The sequence below is a fragment of the Gymnoscopelus braueri genome (genome assembly GCF_963280865.1).
Source record: "Gymnoscopelus braueri genome assembly, chromosome: 9".
Classification (NCBI taxonomy): Eukaryota; Metazoa; Chordata; class Actinopteri; order Myctophiformes; family Myctophidae; genus Gymnoscopelus; species Gymnoscopelus braueri.
Window position 1 is genome coordinate 54186856 of NC_137610.1, and position 20318 is coordinate 54207173.

At 40.7% G+C, this 20318-nt stretch overlaps 1 protein-coding gene across 1 annotated transcript in view; it reads right to left on the reverse strand.

The window, feature by feature from the left end:
• Positions 1 to 20318, reverse strand: part of mon2 (MON2 homolog, regulator of endosome-to-Golgi trafficking) — a 135487-nt gene that overhangs the window by 55564 nt on the left and 59605 nt on the right. The window contains 4 exon segments of the mRNA XM_080436709.1: positions 4674 to 4786; positions 12446 to 12627; positions 16651 to 16732; positions 18514 to 18704. Coding sequence (XP_080292835.1) covers positions 4674 to 4786; positions 12446 to 12627; positions 16651 to 16732; positions 18514 to 18704 — 568 coding nt within the window.

The following is a 20318-nucleotide window of genomic DNA, read 5'->3' on the forward strand; positions in this document are numbered from 1 at the left end:
CAGGTCACTAGCCTGGGATCAACTCCTATTTCGGTTTTCTGATCCGGTCCTAGATCCATCATGCCTGAGAGAAATTGTTGACGTCTGCATTTCATTAACCACGTAAGCCTTAAAGGGACTATGACATGGCCCGAAAATGTAATATTTGATACTGTACGTCACGTGGTATTTCTGAAAACAGTCTGAAAACAGGGCGGGACGTATCATAGATTGATTGGCATTTGCAGTAGCTCTGCTCTGAGCTGGCCTCTCGCACGCGCGTCAAACAGACCAGCAAAAATGAGCAAGTGACCTAAACATAATTTGTCTTTTATTTGTAAATCTGTGTATATAAAATATATATTCCCCTTCAAATCTCTTAGTTATACCGACATCGTTCATGTGAAGTAGTTTGTTTATGCTTATTTATTGAAATGAAAAAAATCGCTATAGTTTGAACGCTGCATGGGTCTCCGTCTCTCCGAGGGGTCTCTCAGCTCTCCTCGGAGCCGCTCTGGGCCCCCGCTGGTGGGGTAGAAATGGAGATACACGCATGGCGGGGTGGTGACCGTCACAGCTCGTTTCTAAACAAACTATTCATTATTCTATTCATTTTCAGTCCAATTATAAATGAATGACATTCTTATCGAATATAAAATGTATTCTAACCGTGTTTTGGGGTTCATTCATGTATTCTCCCGGCTCGCCGGGCGGGTCATGCACTGCAGACTGAGACGAGACCCAGCGAGTCTTAGCTGCTGATGTCAAAGTCCGTTCTACACACGTGCAACACGCATGAAATTCATCAATACGAGACTTCAAGAGTTTTATTTTTTTTATGAACACCAGTTCCTTGCTCCATTGCTCACTAAAATAAGTTTATCTTTTCGGCGTCTTTGGTTGATTATTTGCGTTACACAAACAGTAAGCCTAGTAAGCGAGTGAGCCAGTGGCGTGCACAGACATTTTGAGGGGCAGGTGCTCAAGTAAAAAAAAAAGGGCACCTTGCGCGGCGCGCGGAACCGCCGGCTGCCCTAGTAGTGTGAGATTCATAGAAGAAAATTGCAATGCATATTTTGGGGAATTGTTAATATATTAGAAGCTTTTAATCCAGAATTGATCGATGTCACCATGGGCTACATACTGTAAACTGGGATAAAACATTTAAAATAAAAAATAATCTTTCAAAAGGGCACTTGGTCAAGAGGGCAAAGGGCAGGTGCTCTAGCACCACCTAGAGTCTATCTGTGCACGTCCCTGGAGTGAGCGCAGTTTCATTCACAACACCGGGGTGTCACCGGCTCTCCCACGGCAGTCACACGTATACAGTACAAGTATGTGAGAGGCGTTTTCAGTGTGAGTGACTGTTGAGTGAGCCAATGGCAGAACAAAACACTTGCAAAAAAAAAACGTGCGTGTTCACGTAGCAATGCGGAGCCAATAGGCTGGCTCATTATACCAGTGCTTCCCAAACTTTTTCATGCCAAGGACCCCCAAATTGATATGTATTTGGCCGCGGACCCCCATCTGAAAATATGTTGTGCCAGGGACTCCCGGAAGCAAAGATTTGTGTTAAAATGTTCGCTTTAAAATAAATATATTCAAAGATTTGCACAAATCTTAAAGATTTTTCAAAAATAGCAGATCTACAAGCTCATAGCGCGGCACTCGGTGCCGCGCTATGAGCTTGTATATCTGCTATTTTTATATAAGTAAAAGTATAAAAGGTTAAAATTATTGTGACGCTATTTTCACACATTTTGCTGGGGACCCCCTGGAACCCCCTCAAGGACCCCTGGGGGTCCCCGGACCCCACTTTGAGAACCGATGCATTATACCAATGAAACATGAGAATGACCGTGATATGTAAATGTATGCCCGTAGGCTGATTGCTGCGCAGAGCTGTGTTCTATAACGATGAAACGGGTGATTTACCGAGACATAAATGACACGTACACAGCAATCACTCTCACAAAACCCGGACATTTATGCGTGTCCGGGCCCCAAAGGGACCAGCCTGAGATTTTTACATTGACGCCAATACGGAAGAGACAGTTCATATGAATGGCCTGTAGTTTCACTGTTTTACCCCTGCTGGTGTCAGAGAGAATTTATCTCAATGAAAGTGGATGGGTTTTTGACAAACTTTAGACCAGATTTTCTTACCTTAAAGTAATACTAGGTAACGTTTTCAACAAAACTAAAGTTAAATTGTATATCTTTTGTGAGTGGCAAAAGTTTCACAACACCCACTCCATGAATTTCACCCCCGGAAGCCTTTTATTTATATATTTACTATTGAACGATGTCGGGGGGGACTTTCCCGGGAAAATGACGTCATCCTGTTTGGCCAGGAACTACCGCAACGGTTTCCTGTTTGGCCAGGAACTACCGCGCTAATAACAAAAAGGAACCTCACGCTGATTTTAAGAGAATGTAGGATTGGAAGATCGAAAAAGAACAGAAAAAGAAAGCACAGCTCATGGTATCTAATGCTCCACTGGCTAAGAGAAACGATCCGCAGATAGTATAAAACAATTAAAAGAACGCTTTTTGAAACGCTTCCGGTGAAAACAAATGGAATTCTGGGTAATCGAGGACTACGGAAATTGTATGCAGTGACGGTAGTGACCAGCAGAGGTTGCTAAAAATCGTTATTTGTGAATCTGCATTGTACAACTTTAATAAAACATGTCATAAATTCTACTGTATATGCTTCCAGTCGCTAGTTTAAAGTCTTCTTTCAATCATCATGATATGTGTTTTGGTAAACTATGGTCCCATTTATTTTAAAATTGACGATAAAGTAGGTTATGCTCTAGGAGGGGCGGGATGATTTGATTGACAAGCTACACAACCAATAGCATTAATTTCCGGTTGCAAAGGATGTGACGCGATATTGAAAGATGGCGGATTGCACACAGCTGAACAATCGGCTTCATTTTTCGGTCTGTAGAAACCAATGGCGTGACGCTGTCCATTCTTTTCATACAGTCTATGGTCCGGCCAGAGGTTGAGCTGAAAGGGGGAACAGCTAGGCCTCAAACCCACCCTAGCAAAGAGCCTCTGTGTCCCCGCTCTGAGATGCCTTGAGCCCCCCCCCCCCCCCCCCCGGACACCCAGCGCCAAAAATCACTATAGAGATTTTTATCATTTCAATAAATAAGCATTAACTCATTAAGACCTGGAACTGTGTCAGTCTTTAGATTTGAGCTAAAAAGCATTATTTTACACTTTGGGCTATTCAAAAATAGCATCTTGTAGATCTGCTATTTTTTTAAAATCGTGATTTTTTTTAACTCAAATCTTTGCTTCTGGGGGGTCCCTGGAACAAAATATTTTGATGAGGGTCCGCGGCCAAATACGTATAATTTTGGGGGTCCTTGACATGAAAAAGATTGAGCACCACTGATATAGAAACATACGTTTTTTCAGAATACTGTTGAGCTTTAGGAGACGTGTAGAATCGGCTTCAGGTCTTAATGGGTTAACAAACTACTTCACATGAACGTGCGATTTGACGGGGGAAATATACTTTATATACACACATTTACAAAACTATTTCCTGGTTCAGTGGTGCGAGTGAGGGGGAGACGTGTAGGCAGGGAGAGGCAAAATGCTTCTCTCTGTGGTGGGAGGAGCCGTAGAGAGGAGGGTTCATAGGAACAGTCAAATACAGTAGATAAGAGTACATTATAAATGCGGGGGGGGGGGATAAATAAAATATACCCCAGGCGCAGTGTGACGTCATCAAAATATTAGCTAATCTGATTAGCCTTATTACCCCTTTTTTTGGATGTCATAGCCACTTTACGGGCGAAGACAATTTTTTGAGCGGCGCGATTACGCCGATGCAAAGAAACAACTTACCGCAATGTTGCATCAAGCCGGGTGAATGTGTGACAATTTGATGTGTGTGCGTGCGTGTGGAGCTTACTATGAAACCGTGCTCGGGTTGTGTGTGTGTGTGTGTGTCTGTCTGTGTGCAGTATTGTGTGCACTACCTGTGTGCAGCCGCGCCCCCATGTGACTCACGCTCTCATTGGCTGCTGACAGATCTCAGAGTGCACTAAAGTGTGGCTGAAATCCGCCTGCCCTTGGGTGACTAATTACACTCCTCTGAGAGAAATATAGCAGCTACAGTAAAAAAAAAACACATCTAAAAGCATCTAGACGAGTTCAGCTATTGGGATATCTAAGAATTCCATGTCATTTGTGCATATTTCAGAACAATTTAAAAAAGACAAAAAAAAAAAATGGGGCTAGCGGTATGGAGCCTTCTTGTGGCGGCCCTGTTCTCACTAATTTCATTGTACCACCCACTTCTCTACAATTGCTCATTCCTTTCCATTCTTCTTATTGTTATTTTCGAGCTGCGTTCGCTTCCCGCGTTCGCTTCCCGCGTTCGCTTCCCGCGTTCGCTTCCCGCGTTCGCGCGTCTTACTTGTAAAATAAATGTCATTCATATAATTGCCATCCTAAAAATGTCTATGTCCTCATTAGGCCTGTCCCCGACTAAGGATTTGTTTAGTCGAATCTAATTGGCGACTAATTGCCAATAGTCGACTGGCAGTCGACTAATAAAAAACTAGTCGACTTAGTCGAGGTCAGGCCTAGTCCTCATAAGGTAGTAATACAAACGTAATGTGTGTGGGTGTTTGTGTGTGTGTGTGTGTGTGTGTGTGTGTACCCACCACCACAGTGCCCTGGGGCTGGGCAGAGAGGGGCTGTCCCACGGCCACTACCTGTTGATGAGACTCACTGGAAGGGCTGATCATCTGGACACTCTGGCCCTGGATGGAGAAGGCTGTGGAACACACACGTACACACACACACACACACACACACACACCCCCACACACACACACACACACGTGTTAAACTTTGCTGTCAGGCAGAAACCTCTTATCTCCATAATCTAACTTTGTTTTGTGTTTTTTTTCGTTAAAAGCCCTACTTGATCACACTACAGCGTCACACAAAAGCAGCTAAAGTAGCAGATCTACAAGCTCAAAGCGTGGCGCAAAGCGACACGTTTTGAGCTTGTAGATCTGCTACTTTTGAATTTGAATCCTGAAAAGTAACAAGTAAAAAGTAACAAGTAGTTGTGGACAAACTATGAGGTTACTTAGACAGAGACAAAATGTAAAATTAATCAATATTGAACAACTTCATGGATTATTTCTCACCTACCTAACAATGTTATCAGAAATATATATTTTTTTATTTATTGTATTAGGTCACAACAAAGATGAGAGAAAAGTTTGTTGCTCTTGTTTGGACCTGGAACAGGAACATCTGACTGGAACACCACAAAAAGCTCTTCCATTCAGATGCGTATTTAGCCAAACAAGACAAAAGGAATCAATGCTCACACACCAACATAACGTTTTTTTTTCTTTTTAAACGTATGTTGCTATAATATCAGTGGTGATTTTTTCATGTCAAGGACCACTCAAAATGATATGTATTTGTCCGCGTGCCCCCCCCCCCCACATTTAAAAAATAAATAAAATAGAGTGCCATAGGCCTGACCTCGACTAAGTCGACTAGTCGACTGGTTAGTCGCGGGGGGTCCGAGTCGACTAAGTGTCTCTTAGTCGACTCTAGTTTTTTTAACTCATTTCCTGCCAGAATTATTTCAGATTTTTGGCTGTAGACTGCCAGAGATTTTTCATTGAAAAAAAAAATTCTCAGGAGCCGAGATACAGATTTTTTAAGTTTTAAGTTAACAATGAAGTGGATAGGAGTTTAAATCTTTGATATATCATATCTCCTTGGTCTTTTTTTTTTTTTTTTAAATAGAACGCATATCTGCGTCTTTGGCAGCCAGGCGAGAAATTAAATAGAACGCAGATATGCGTCTTTGGCAGCCAATGTGTTGAGGGCCAAAAATGTTTTAAATTGTTTTTTTGGCCAAGTCTACGCCTGCAACCACACGTAACTTCCACTTTATTCTTTTTATTCCTCGTCTTTGTATTGGTATTGTTTGTGTTGTTGTGAGTTCATGTGCAACCTCTTCCAGAGAGAGATAGACACTAGAAACTCTGCTGGAGACAAAACAAACTGTGTAGACTTGGCCCTTTGAAATAAAATGTATTTTGGCCCAAAAAAAAAAAATTAGTCGACTGCCAGTCGACTAATGGCAATTAGTCGCCAATTAGAGTCGACTAAACAAATCCTTAGTCGGGGACAGGCCTAGCTCAGTGCCACAATGAGTTTGTATATCCGCTATTTTTGAATAGCCAAATAAATCTTAAAATGACACACAGATGCGTTCCCGGTCAGGGTTAAAACTACGTAAGCTACTGTAACACCCACGAGCTGATTGCAGGGACAAGGGATCCAGGGCCCATACAGAGCACAGAAGTCCTGACGTCACTCGTTCATCCCGCGTGGGTCCTAAACAGTGGTGGAAAGTAACTAAGTACATTTACTTAAATACTGTACTTAAGTACAATTTTGAGGTATTTGTACTTTACTTGAGTATTTCCAATTTCCAGTACTTTTACTTCTACTCCACTACATCTCAGAGGCAAATATTGTACTTTTACTCCACTACAATTATTTGAAAACTTTAGTTACTAGTTACTTTTCAGATATAACTGATGATATAATGAAACATGCATTAACCACTATAAACCTATTTTAAACATAGGCTATTTGAAAATAGCAGATCTACAAGCTCACAACGCGTCGCATCGCGACGCGTTGTGAGCTTGTAGATCGGCTATTTTCAAATATTTAGTACTTTTACTTTTGGTACTTTAAGTACATTTTGATGCCAATACTTTTGTACTTTTACTCAAGTAAATTTTTTATTCTGGACTTTTACTTGTAACAGAGTATTTTTATATTGCAATATTGGTACTTTTACTTAAGTAAAGAATTTTAGTACTTTTTCCACCACTGGTCCTAAAGTCATTTCTCTATGGAGAATAACATTGGGTCATCTTAGAATCGTCTCATCTATAAGAATTGTGTTCCAAAAATAAACAAACTGTCTCTGCGATATGGTCAGGGAGGAGGTTCTGTATCGTTTATGATAGTCAGTCACTTATATTTGATACAGCCTGTTTCTGGGGAAAATTTAAAGGATGACTTCACCGATTTTCAACCTATCTTCATATAATTGGTCCTCACTAATACTCATGATAAAATGGTACCATTTTTTTTCCTACTTGGTCTGTGTCTCATAGGAGGGCTGTCGACAGTTCAGAAACCCGTCTACCAGTGACATCATCGTTAGGCATGATTTTTTTCCCAACAAGATTTCACATTTTTTATTTAGATTTTTATTAACACGAGAACAATGGCTTCTTTTATTGCATTGCAACTTTCCAGGAATAGAAAGCCTGCAGTTTCTATTAGCTTGGATTCCCCATTGATGATGTCACTGGTAGACGGGACTCTGAACTGTCCACAGCCCTCCTCTGAGACACAGACTGAGTAGATTTTTTTTTTACCATTTTAGTGTATTAGTGAGGACCAATTATATGAAGATAGGTTGAAAATCGGTGAAGTCGTCCTTTAACTAATTCGGCGGAAGTAACATAGTGTTTTCTCACCGTCAGTTGATGCTTCATATCCATATTGGTGCGTTCACACGGGCAGATTAAAAGATACATGTTACCATTCATTTTCAATGGAAACCAGTGACATGAAGATACAAAGTTACATCCCACGTTTGTAGCTGTAGCTCTATAGCGACAAAGATACAAAAGCTACAAATTCAAGTTGAGCTGCAGGTTCAACTTCCAGATGCAAAGCTACAACTGTAGCTCCGATGTCCGCACGTTTGACGACGTCAGCGACCGCGTTGAGCAACACGGATACAAAGCGACACAGCCACAAAGACGCTGTGTAATTTTTGTATCTTTGTATCTTTTAATCTGCCCGGTAGGAAGCGTAAATTACGTCAGACTTTGGTGCTCTATAGGTCAGTGGTTCTCAAACTTTCTCATGCCAAGGACCCCCAAAATGTATATGTATTTGGCCACGGACCCCCATCTAAAAATATTTTGTTCCAGGGACCCCCCCCAGAAGCAAAGATTTGAGTTACAAATGTTCGCTTAAAAAATATATATATTCAAAGATTTGCACACATTTTCAAGATTTTTCAAAAATAGCATCATCTGCTATTTTTGAATAGCCAAAGTATAAAAGGTCATAATTATTCTGATGCTATATTTACACATTTTTCTGGGGACCCCCTGGAACACCCTCAAGTACCCCTGGGGGTCCCCGGACCCCACTTTGAGAAGAATAGGTGGGAGCAGCTTTGTGACAAAGTGTCTTTCTGTGTGAGAGAGAGAGCAGGGCTGGAGAAGCTTTGCTTAATTAACCCTGAGGCAAACATCCTTCACGAGCTGAAACCAATTTACAGACCGTATCTCTTCCAGCTAGTATGCAAATAGAGCAACGCCTCTGTGTTGATCCGTCTGTCTGTGTGTGTGTGTGTGTGTGTGTGTGTGTGTGTGTGTGTGCGCGTGCGTGCGTGTGTACGTGCGTGCGTGCGTGCGTGCGTGTGTGTGTGTGTGTCAGTGGTGGAATAAGTACTCAAATGTTTTACTTAAGTAAAAGTATCAATACTGCAATGTAGAAGTACTCTGTTACAAGTAAAAGTCCGGAATTCAAAATGTACTTTCGAACAAAAGTATTGACATCAAAATGTACTTAAAGTAGCAAAAGTAAAAGTACTAAAATGTTTGATAATAGCCGATCTACAAGCTCACAACACGTCACAGATCGGCTATTTTCAAATAGCATAGGTATAAAATAGGGCTAAAGTGGTTAATGTATGTTTTATAATGTAATAATTTATATCTGCAAAGTAACTAGTAACTAAAGTTTTCAAGTAATTGTAGTGGAGTAAAAGTACAATATTTGCCTCTGAGATGTAGTGGAGTAAGTACAGTACTTAAGTAAATGTACTTAGTTACTTTCCGCCACACTGTGTGTGTGTGTGTGTGTGTGTGTGTGTGTGTGTGTGTGTGTGTGTGTGTGTGTGTGTGTGTGTGTGTGTGTGTGTGTGTGTGTGTGTGTGTCAGGGAGAGGGAGGGAGAAAGTGGTGTGCATATCAGTGGGTTTATGTGAGCATATGCACGCGTTCCCCAGCCAAAACCCTGCCCCCACACTCCTAATTATAAGGCCCAGAGTAACAGCGAGGATTAGTGCCTGAGAGCGGAGCATCAGGTTCATGCAGAGAGATGCTCTCATCATATATAATACATCATATTGTCGCTGTGTCGGGCGGGAACCTCATATCTCCATATTTCAAAGTATTTTTTTTCTTTGGAAATGAATGTCTTACTTCGTCAAAACTACAGTGACACACAAAAATGGTAAAACAGTGGTCGATCTACAAGCTCACAACGTAAAATTACATTTTAAGATGTCTTTGGCTATTCAAAAATAGCAGATCTACAAGCTCACAACGTAAAATTACATTTTAAGATGTCTTTGGCTATTCAAAAATAGCAGATCTACAAGCTCACAACGTAAAATTACATTTTGTTTCCATTTTGTTTTGTTTGTTTTTTAACCCATTAAGACCGGGTTCTGTGTCATTTTAAGATGTCTTTGGCTATTCAAAAATAGCAGATATACAAGCCCATAGCGCGGCACAGAGTGCCGTGCTATGAGCTTGTAGATCTGCTATTTATTTTAGTTTTAATCGTGAAAATTTTTGCAAATCTTTGAATGTATATCTACATTTTTAACTCAAATCTTTGCTTCTGAGGGGTCCCTGGAACATCATATTTTGAGATGGGGGGTCCGTGGCCAAATACATACAATTCTAAGGTTTGAGAATACAAAAAAGTTTGAGAAACACTGATATAGAAACATAGGTTTAAAACAAAAAACTGTTAGGATTTAGAAGACATTTGTAGAATCCCCCAGAACAAACTTTCCCGATTAAAAAAAAAAATTAGCCAAATAAATCTTAAAATGACACAGATGATGCTTTCCTGGTCTTTAAAGGGTTAAGTGAAAGTGGTTAAGTGTGTCCGTGGGTTTCATATATATTGAACCAATGAACAGTATTACATTTTTTTCCATTTCCTGAAAAGTAAAAGCTTTCAGAAATACACGGTTTCTACCCGACAGTGACGATGTAGAATACATCAAAGCTATGATAACACAACACACGTCTAGCCATATGAGAGATGATGATGAGAGCTCATTAAGGTGACATAAATATACATGGGTTAGGATGAGGAGCAGTCCTCTACACTCAGGGGGATTTGGCTTCAATGTGCATCATGTGCAACATGTCTGGTTTCTGCTAAACATGCATTCATACTGTATGCCAGCAGGCACGCAGCCAAGCAGACATGCATGTATGTAATCAATGGCAATGCATGCACACACACACAAACACTCTCTCTCTCTGTGTGTGTCTCTCTCTCTCTGTGTGTGTGTGTCTCTCTCTGTGTGTGTCTCTCTCTGTGTGTGTGTGTGTGTGTGTGTGTGTGTGTGTGTGTGTGTGTGTGTGTGTGTGTGTGTGTGTGTGTGTGTGTGTGTGTGTGTGTGTGTGTGTGTGTGTGTGTGTGTGTGTGTGTGTACCTCTCTGTGTGTGTGTGTGTGTGTGTGTGTGTGTGTGTGTGTGTGTGTGTGTGTGTGTGTGTGTGTGTGTGTGTGTCTCTCTGTAGACGTGCTATTTTGTGTTCATATAGACGCCCGACAAACCGAGGCTTTCTAAAGCAGTGGTTCTCAAACAGTCTTAAAAATGTTCGCCTTTTTAATTTGCACACATTTTCAAGATTTTTCAAAAAATAGCAGATCTACGCTTGTAGATCTGCTATTTTCCTTTAGAACCAATGTTCTAAAGGATGTGCTTTCTACAAATCCCTGTATTACTGTGCAACATGCTGTCCTATGCTTGGCGTTTTTCAGGTACACCTCCCTAGGACTGTACAAGCTATTAAATGTCATGTGTGTGTGCTCTGGTAGGGCACTGGATGATGCAACATCCCATCCCTGGGCTTGATTCCTACCAGAGGCCTGTTGTATGTCCCTCACCTGTTCTGTTCTGTTCTGTTCTGTTCTCACTTCCCTGTCTCTCTAATGTCCTTTATAAATAAAACACACAAAAAAGAGGAAACCCTGCTAAGAACTAAAGAGTCTGAAAGCTCCGTTAGCGCCCCCTAGTGTCCAGCTGCTCCTTATACCCAAGTGGAAACTGGCTGCAGATACTAAACAACGTACTCCACTGCAGTACTCGAGTCAAAGTATAGATACTCCTGGTCAACGATTACTCAACTACTAAGTGAAAATTGCTCAGCCAAATTTGTACTTGAGTTAAAGTACTGAAGTACTTGCGTGTAAAAAAAGATTTAAGTATTCAAATCTACACGTTACAAAGGTAAATATTCCCCCAAAAGTTGAAACATTTTCCAGAAGTTTCCAAAAAAGTCAAAAATCAATAGTGAAAATAGCAGATCTACTTGTTCTCGCCTAAATCGTCCCTGATTTAGGGGTCTTCAATGTTTTTTCAGGCCAAGGACCCCTTAGCTTAGGGAAAGATGAAGCAGGGACTTTTTTAAAGGTACATAGTTTCATTTAACAGCACTATCCTTTAATCATGTAACCCCTCACTTAGTAAATTTGACCTTTGGCTCTGTACTTGGTCTGCTCTTTTTATCCCTCTACACCAAACCTCTTTGCCGAAAATAGCAGATCTACAAGCTCACAGCGCCTCTCAGCGCGAGGCGTGGTGAGCTTGTAGATCTGCTATTTTCGACTAATGTTCCCCTCAGAACAGGGATTCTAGGGTTCAAGCGATTAATGTAAAAAAAAAAAAAGAAGTTCCGATCACGCAAAGATTTGGAGACCCCCCCCCTGTAGTAACTCTGAGGACCCCCCCCCCCTCTAGGGGTCCTGAATCCCTCGTTGATGTGATTAACCCATTAAGACCTGAAGCCGATTCTACAAATGTCTTCTAAATCCCAACAGTATTCTGAAAAAAAAAAAATATGTTTCTATATCGGTGCTCAAACTATTTCATGTCAAGGACCCCCACCATTATATGTATTTGGCCGCCGACCCCCCCATCTCAAAATATATTGTTCCAGGGACCCCCCAGAAGCAAAGATTTGAGTTAAAAATGTTCGCTTTAAAACAATATATATATATACAAAGATTTGCACACATTTTCATCATAAAAAAAAAATAGCAGATCTACAAGCTCGTAGCGCGGCACCGAGTACCGCGCTATGAGCTTGTATATCTGCTATTTTTGAATAGCCAAAGTGTAAAATAATGTTTTTTTAGCTCAAATCAAAAAGTGACACAGATGTGTTCCAGGTCTTAAGTACAGTACTTAAGTAAATGTACTTAATTACTTTACAAGTGGTTAATGGTAAAAACCCCCCCCCCCTCCCCGTAGGGGTCCTGGACCCCCCACGTTGATCGTATTAAAACGGGAGCAGTGGTCCCGGCGGTTTGTTAACCCCGTCAGTACCTTTGTTGCTGAGGTTGGCCGAGTTGCTGCTGAGCACGGTCAGGGCGTAGTGGGGGGGCAGGGAGGCCTTGCAGATGGCCGTGATGAAGGCGTCCCGCGGCGTCACCAGGCCCAGGCGACCGCACAGCGACGCCACGGTCAGCTCCGCCTTCAGGATGTTCTCTGTGGCCGTCTCGTCCGTGCTGAGGACACACAGGGCGCTCATCATCATCATCATGACCTTTTACTTGACCATTTAGTGGTCATACAAAGGGTGATTTATGTCTTAATTGTGTTTTTTGGCATTGAACATATCAATCAGTGGTGGAAAGTAACTAAGTACATTTACTTAAGTACTGTACTTAAGTGCAATTTTGAGGTATTTGTACTTTACTTGAGTATTTCCAATTTCCAATACTTTTACTTCTACTCCACTACATCTCAGAGGCAAATATTGTACTTTAACTCCACTACAATTATTTGAAAACTTTAGTTACTAGTTACTTTTCAGATATAAATTATGATATTATGAAACATACATTAACCACTTTAGCCCTATTTTATACATAGGCTATTTGAAAATAGCCGATCTACAAGCTCACAACGCGTCGCTTGTGAGCTTGTAGATCTGCTATTTTCAAACATGTTAGTACTGTACTTTTACTTTTGGTACTTTAAGTACATTTTGATGCCAATACTTTTCTTACTTTTACTCAAGTAAATTTTGAATTCTGGACTTTTACTTGTAACAGAGTATTTTTATTTTGCAGTATTGGTACTTTTACTTAAGTAAAGAATTTGAGTACTTTTTCCACCACTGATATCAATCCAAATGACATTTCTGTTTTACCATTTAGGCTTTGTGAACACAGCTAATTGCTAATTTTCTGCAGATTAATTTATACAGATGAAAATGATTATGCAAAATAATTGTCTCAAATAATTGGGATTGTCTCAAATAATTGCAATGAGGTGATTATGTGAGAGTGTACAAATGGAACCACAGGTCCATTTGGTTCCATGTTGTGTACACTCTCAGAGTTATAATTCAGTAAACACTGAGAATTAGGATTTTACAGTGTAGATTGGGCTCGCAGAGAAAGAAAAAAAAAAGGTGTCAAATGGGGGTTTGTGGCCAACTTGACTGATTGATTGATTGAACACTTTATTAGCAGTTTGCAGAAAAAAAGCACATGAAAGTACAGTTCAATACAAGGTCAGCTAAGAGGTTAAAACGAGGAACAATGTTTAAAGCTTGGTAAACATGAAGTGTAATACATACACTTACACACAAGTCGGTACTAGGATCTCTACAGGGTCCCCACACATTTTTAGCAATGAATTTCCAAAACTTTTCCAAAACTTTTCCAGAATATTTAGCCCAATTTCCAGGCCTATAAAACAATCATTCAGCGCAATAATGTGTCTCTTACTCCTATGTACAATGCCCAAAGATAGGCAGTGTAGCAAAAATAAAGCATAGAATATAAAATAGTACAATTTCATTAAACATTTCGTGCAAAATTAGGGCATAGTGACCCTGCGAGCGAAAATAGGAGGGGTGGACGACGTCGTTGCACGGTTCGTTGTCGCTCGCGGTAGGTCAGGACGGTCTCATTCAAAAACATGTATTTTAATGAGATTTCATCGCCCGCTCGCTTCGCGTCACGTCGCATCGCTGGCAGTGAGGATGGGGTGTTACACAGCCCGTTCGGCGAAAAACTACTTATGTTACATATTTTGTGTAATGTTTATGCATGTTTATGAAAATGTTTTGTATTAAAAAAAATCAATAGCCAAAAACAATGCATAGCCAAATATTTTTCCAGGACCCTTGATAAATTCCAGGACCTTTGATCAATTCCAAACCTTTTCCAGTACTGGATTTAAAAAAAAAATAATTCAAAATATTTCCAGGAATTTCATGACCGTGGGGACCCTGTCTCTAGGACGTTGTTTTTGCGTCTAGCAGCAGTGAAACTAAACCCAAATCCCAACAGCCCCGTGGGGGTAGATGACACTAGACAGCTACAGTACGTTTCTATTCTAAAGCTAAAGTTTGATCTCCTTTGTAGAAGAGAAACACTCTGTGAAGTAAAGTCCCAGGGCAAGCTGCTCTGTTGAAAACAAGTCAAAGAGACTGAGGGTGTTCGTTAGGGCGCTGCACACACTGATGAAGGAAGGCTCCCTTCAAACTGAAACTGAAGCATTGATCTGCACAGAACTTTAATCATTTTGCCAAAGCCACGGAAACATAAAGGCTTTTTTAACTCGTCCCAGTGGAAAAGTTTTAGTTTAGGATTTCACACACGATTCTGTTCTACAAAGTGGATCATCTTAAAACGTCTCTCTTTATTTGACCCGTCTCTCATCTCATCTTATCTCATCTCAGGATTTGTTTTAAATCACACAAGCCCTGGCCTCCCTCTCCTGGGCATGGCATGATAGGCAAACATTTGGCCTAAACTAGCAGATCTGATATTTTTGCAAAAGAGATTTTTTTTTTGTGAGCTTGTAGATCTGCATATTTCAATTTAACCCATTAAGACCGGCAACGCATCTGTGTGTCATTTTTAGATTTATTTGGCTATTCAAAAATAGCAGATATACAAGCTCATTGTGCGGCACCGAGTGCCGCACAATGAGCTTGTATATCTGCTATTTTTTGAAAAATCTAGAAAATTTGTGCAAATCTTTGAATATATATATTCATGTTTTAAACATTTTTAACTCTGATATGTGCTTCTGGGGGGTCCCTGGAACAACATATTTTGATGGGGGTCCACGGCCAAATACATATCATTTTGGGGGTCCTTGACATGGAAAAGTTGGAGCACCACAGATATAGCAACATCAACGAAAAACTGACTTTTTCACGATTTTTCAAAAATAGCAGATCTACAAGCTCATAGCGCGGCACTCGGTGCCGCGCTATGAGCTTGTAGATCTGCTATTTTTGAATAGCCAAAGACATTTTTTAATGACACAGATGCGTTCCCGGTCTTAACTCATTGACTGCCAGAGTTAAAACCTCGTTCATAGCAGCCCTTGCCAGCGATTTTCGTGTTTTTTTGTTTCGTTATTTTGTTATTTAATTCACATCTAGAAAGTCTACCTTGACACTTGAATCGTTTTGATCGTTCCACCACTAGAGAGCAGCACATACCAAGCTTGATCGCCTCTCGATCACACTCGCCCCCTCCCAGACCCACTCACACAGTGAAACACATGAACCGGAAGTGAAATGTCTCAGATTCTGTTATCGGCGAAAATTACTTTGTGATACACAACGGGGATGACTGTTCGTCACCCAGACCATAGATTATAGGAGGGGAGGTCTCCGATCGTTTTTCATAGCGTGTGAAAACCCGTTTGTTTCCCTATTATGGTCGAAAATGACTGGGGGGAAAAATGTAAAACCGAAAACGGAACCCAAGTCATGGAACCGGATGCAGTGGTGGTTGAAGTAAGTGGAACATGAAACTTAGCCTGATTCATAACAGAATAGCGTGATCAGAGCATAAAGATCAATAAAGACCATAGATCGCATTAACGCGATCCTGGCGGCCAAGCGCGCTATTTATTAGATCGCGTTAATGCGATAATGGCGGCCAATGAGTTAATGTGATAAATGTTCGCCTATAACAACATACCCCAAAATAGGGATTGACTATTGATCGATTATTGTTATTAACACATTGTGTGCCGAAAACGGTCCGGACCGTTTTTGACCCATTTTTTTTTTATACGTGGGGCCCACGTGGGGCGCTCTAACGAAACTTTGGGATCATCCACGGAGTCTCTGAGAAGGAGAGGCCGGGTGTGGATCCATGTCAAAAATCCTTCCGGTCGGCCTTTCCAATGTTATCTCCTTGACTAAAAGCTTAATATCTCCATTTCTTTTTAACGTGGTGGAAACGAGCCGTTTTCGATCGGCGATCACTCTGCAATGGAGGATCGCGTTAGAAATATTATTGTTCCAGGCGTTAGTCGGGACCCTCCGCCGTCTCGCACGCACGCTTTGTTTACATGCACTTCCGCGTCGGGGCTTCTACGGCACGAAACGTATCAACGCAAGTGGATGGAAGAAATGCAGGCACTGAACGTATAATATTCTAATAAACCTCTGGCACCCAATGTGTTAAAATATGCATTATAGATCCATTTTGCGTAAGCTCTGAGCCCCGTGCACAATGAAGTATAACACGTGTTTAATGTGTGTGTACCTGGCATCCAGCAGCAGAGACAGAGCAGCGAGCAGACCACACCAACACGCACTGACCATCTCCTCCCACACCACATGACAACCTGAAACACACACACACACACACACACACACACACACACACACACACACACACACACACACACACACACACACACCTTTATTCAGCTTATTCACTAGTTTTATTTTAAATAAAAATAATGCTCCTCCTGTGCATATTCACTATCAGTGGTGTAAAGTAACAAAGTACATTTACTCAAGTACTGTACTTAGGAACTTTTGAGGTATTTTTTACTTTACTGGAGTATTTCCAATTTTCAGTACTTTTACTTCTACTCCACTACATCTCAGAGGTAAATATTATACTTTTACTCCACAAAAAATATTTGAAAACGTTACAAGTTACTTTGTAGATTTAGATGATTACAAAACCTACATTACCCACTTCAGCCCTATATTCATTTCGGCCATTTGAAAATAGCAGATCTACAAGCTCATCGCGACGCATTGTGAGCTTGTAGATCTGCCATTTTCAAAAGATTTTAATTTTTCATACATTTGCAGACGTTCTGCAAAATGAGTACTTTTACTTTTGGTACTTTCAAGTACATTTTGATGCCAATACTTTTATACTTTTACTCAAGTACATTTTGAATTCCGGACTTTCACTTAAACAGAGTATTGATACTTTTACTTAAGTAAAAAATGTGAGTACTTTTCACTATACAATGTAAGTCAATGGGGAGCATATTTTGAGTTATCAATTTCTAATCAATGGAGCAATTATTTTGTATTTCTTGTCCACCTTAACTCATTCACTGCCACAATTATTGCTGGCCGCGTTTGCCCACTGCCAGAGATTTTTCATTTAAAAAAAAAAGTACTCAGGAGCCGAGATACAGAATTTTTAAGTTTTAAGTTAACAAGGAAGTGGATGGGAGTGTAGATCTTTAAACAATCATATCTCCTTGGTCTTTGGGTCAAATTTGAAAAAAAAACTTTAAAAAAAAAATTAAAAAAAAATTACGTTTTTTACGTCAGTGGCAGGATTGGTAAACGGGACAAATTACGTTTTTTACGTCAGTGGCAGTGAATGAGTTAAAGTTGCATCATGGCAAGTTAAGTACACAACCCAAACCTCTACCAGAGTGGTCTATAAGTTAAGTACACAACCCAAACCTCTACCAGAGTGGTCTATAAGGTAAGTACACAACCCAAACCTCTACCAGAGTGGTCTATAAGGTAAGTACACAACCCAAACCTGTGGTCTAGCCCTTTAAATACAGTGCTTTTTATTTATTTATTATAGTGCTTTTCTGAAGGTACCAAACATGCACAGGTGCAATAGTGACCACCAGGGGTCAGAAGAGTGCTTCCATTCAGAGTGACATTCAGTATGACAAACATAAACAGACATGGCATTAATAAAGTATTTGGTGTCAGAGACATAGCTCCCCCCCGGACCCCCAGTAAAAACCACCGGTGTCACAAAACCTTTTCAGATGGGGGTCTATCCACAGCCAAATACATATCAATTTGGGGGGGGGTCTTCTGTAAAAAGTTTGAGAACCACTGGTCTACACCATTGATCACCGTTGGCACAGAGTGCCACGCTATGAGCTTGTAGATCTGCTATTTTTGAAAAATCGTGAGAATTTGTGCAAATCTTTGAATCTAATATTTTTTATTTTGTAACTCATATATTTGCTTCTGGGGGTCCCTGGAACAACATATTTTGACATGGGGGTCCCCGGCCAAATACATATCAATTTGGGGGTCCTTGACACAAAAAGGTTTGGTCTACCCATCCTCCCCCCTCTTCCTCCTCCTCCCCCCTCCTCCTCCTCCTCCTCCTCCTCCTCACCAGGCTGGGGCTGCCACTCCTGTCCGGGGTGCGTCTCCCTGAAGTCGTGGGCCTGGGCCTCCTCCTTGGCCAGCTCCTTCTCCATCATGGAGGTGATGCCTCTCACCAGGTCCAGCAGGGCGGAGAAGGCTACGGACATGGCATAGCCCTCTGGGATGGAGGGAGGCTCCACCTTGTCCAGCATCTCCAGGCTGTACGGGGGAGGAAGGGAGGACCACAAACATCTGTGTTTTTATTTATTCATTTATTTGGACGGGACAGAGCATATTAACACATTCAAACCAGCATCTGTGTCATTTTAGATTTTTAGCTGCAGTATACAGTACTGTATATATATATATATATACAGTACTGTATATATATATATATATATATATATATATATATATATATATATATGTATATATCTCATTGGTTCTATTCTCATACTTTTTCATAAAAAAATAGCAGATCCTGTATACAAGAACATTTGTAACTCAAATCTTTGCTTCTGGGGGGGTCCCTGGAACAAAATATTTTGATATATATGATTGATATATATGATGAATACATATACCATATAATTTTGGGGGTCCTTGACATGAAAACGTTTGAGAACCACTGATATACAGTAGAAACATAAAAGTTTTTCAAAAAAGACATTTTTAGAGTGGGGCCATTTTTAGAATCGGGTGCTCTGAGCCAAAACAGTTTGAGAACACTGTGGCTTAAGAGAACATCTGGTCATGGATGGACTTGTTACAAAGAAAAAAACGTGTTGAATGCAGACTTTAAATGTGTTTTCTTATGAATGCAGACTTTAAATGTGTTTTCTTATGAATGCAGACTTTAAATGTGTTTTCTTATACAGCTGGAGAATTCTTTATGCAGATTTTGAGTCAAACTGTGTGCGTAACATGCGCGCGTGCATGTGTGTGCACATGTTTTTGAAACAAGAATGCAATAGTTCCGAAATCTTCCATTATTCAAGGACTTTGTTTGTGTGTGTGTGTGTGTGTGTGTGTTTCAAAAGTGGGATTCAACTCCTGTGCACGTACAGTACATCTGTCTTCCCATCTGCTTCTGTTTACAGCAGAGTCTAGTCAAGTAAAAACTGTCTCCAAACACACACACACACGCACACACACACACACACACACACACACACACACACACACACACCTTTCTAAACCACATGCGGTATCATCTCTCAGCCTTAATAATTCAATATGCATTACAGTGTGTAATATAAAACATAAATAGGACTTCCCTTCTGAAACATCAAAAACCAGATCACATTACCTTCAGAGGAAAGACCCATTTATACAAAATAAAAAGCTCTCTGTTACAAAGCAAGGCTGCTGCCCTGTGGCTATCACTGCCATTTCCTGTCTTTTAAGGCCCTGTAAAACAGAGCCTAATGATAATACTGTTTATCATTACTGTCAGCCACAAACATTGTATCTCCTTATTTCAACGTTTGATGTTTTTTTCCCCATACATTAAAAGGTAGGGTAAGTGATTTTCTTTGGTTAAAATCAGTGTTAAATAGCTCTATATTCTGATAGGACTCATTGCTATAGAGTGTTTGTTCAGTAACAGGAGTCTCCATGTCTCTCCAGCTCTTTATTAAAGGGATAGTTCACCTCAAAATGGGAGTCCTTCAAAACTGCCCTAAAAGAGTACCTTCAGATGGCTGCAATTCGAAACTGGCCCGTGTAAAAGTCATAACCTAACCCCCCCCCCCCCCCCCCCCACTGTTTATATGATGTTCTGCATAGTAGTGTATGTCTGTCATTTAATGTCACTATGAACTGAGTACAATG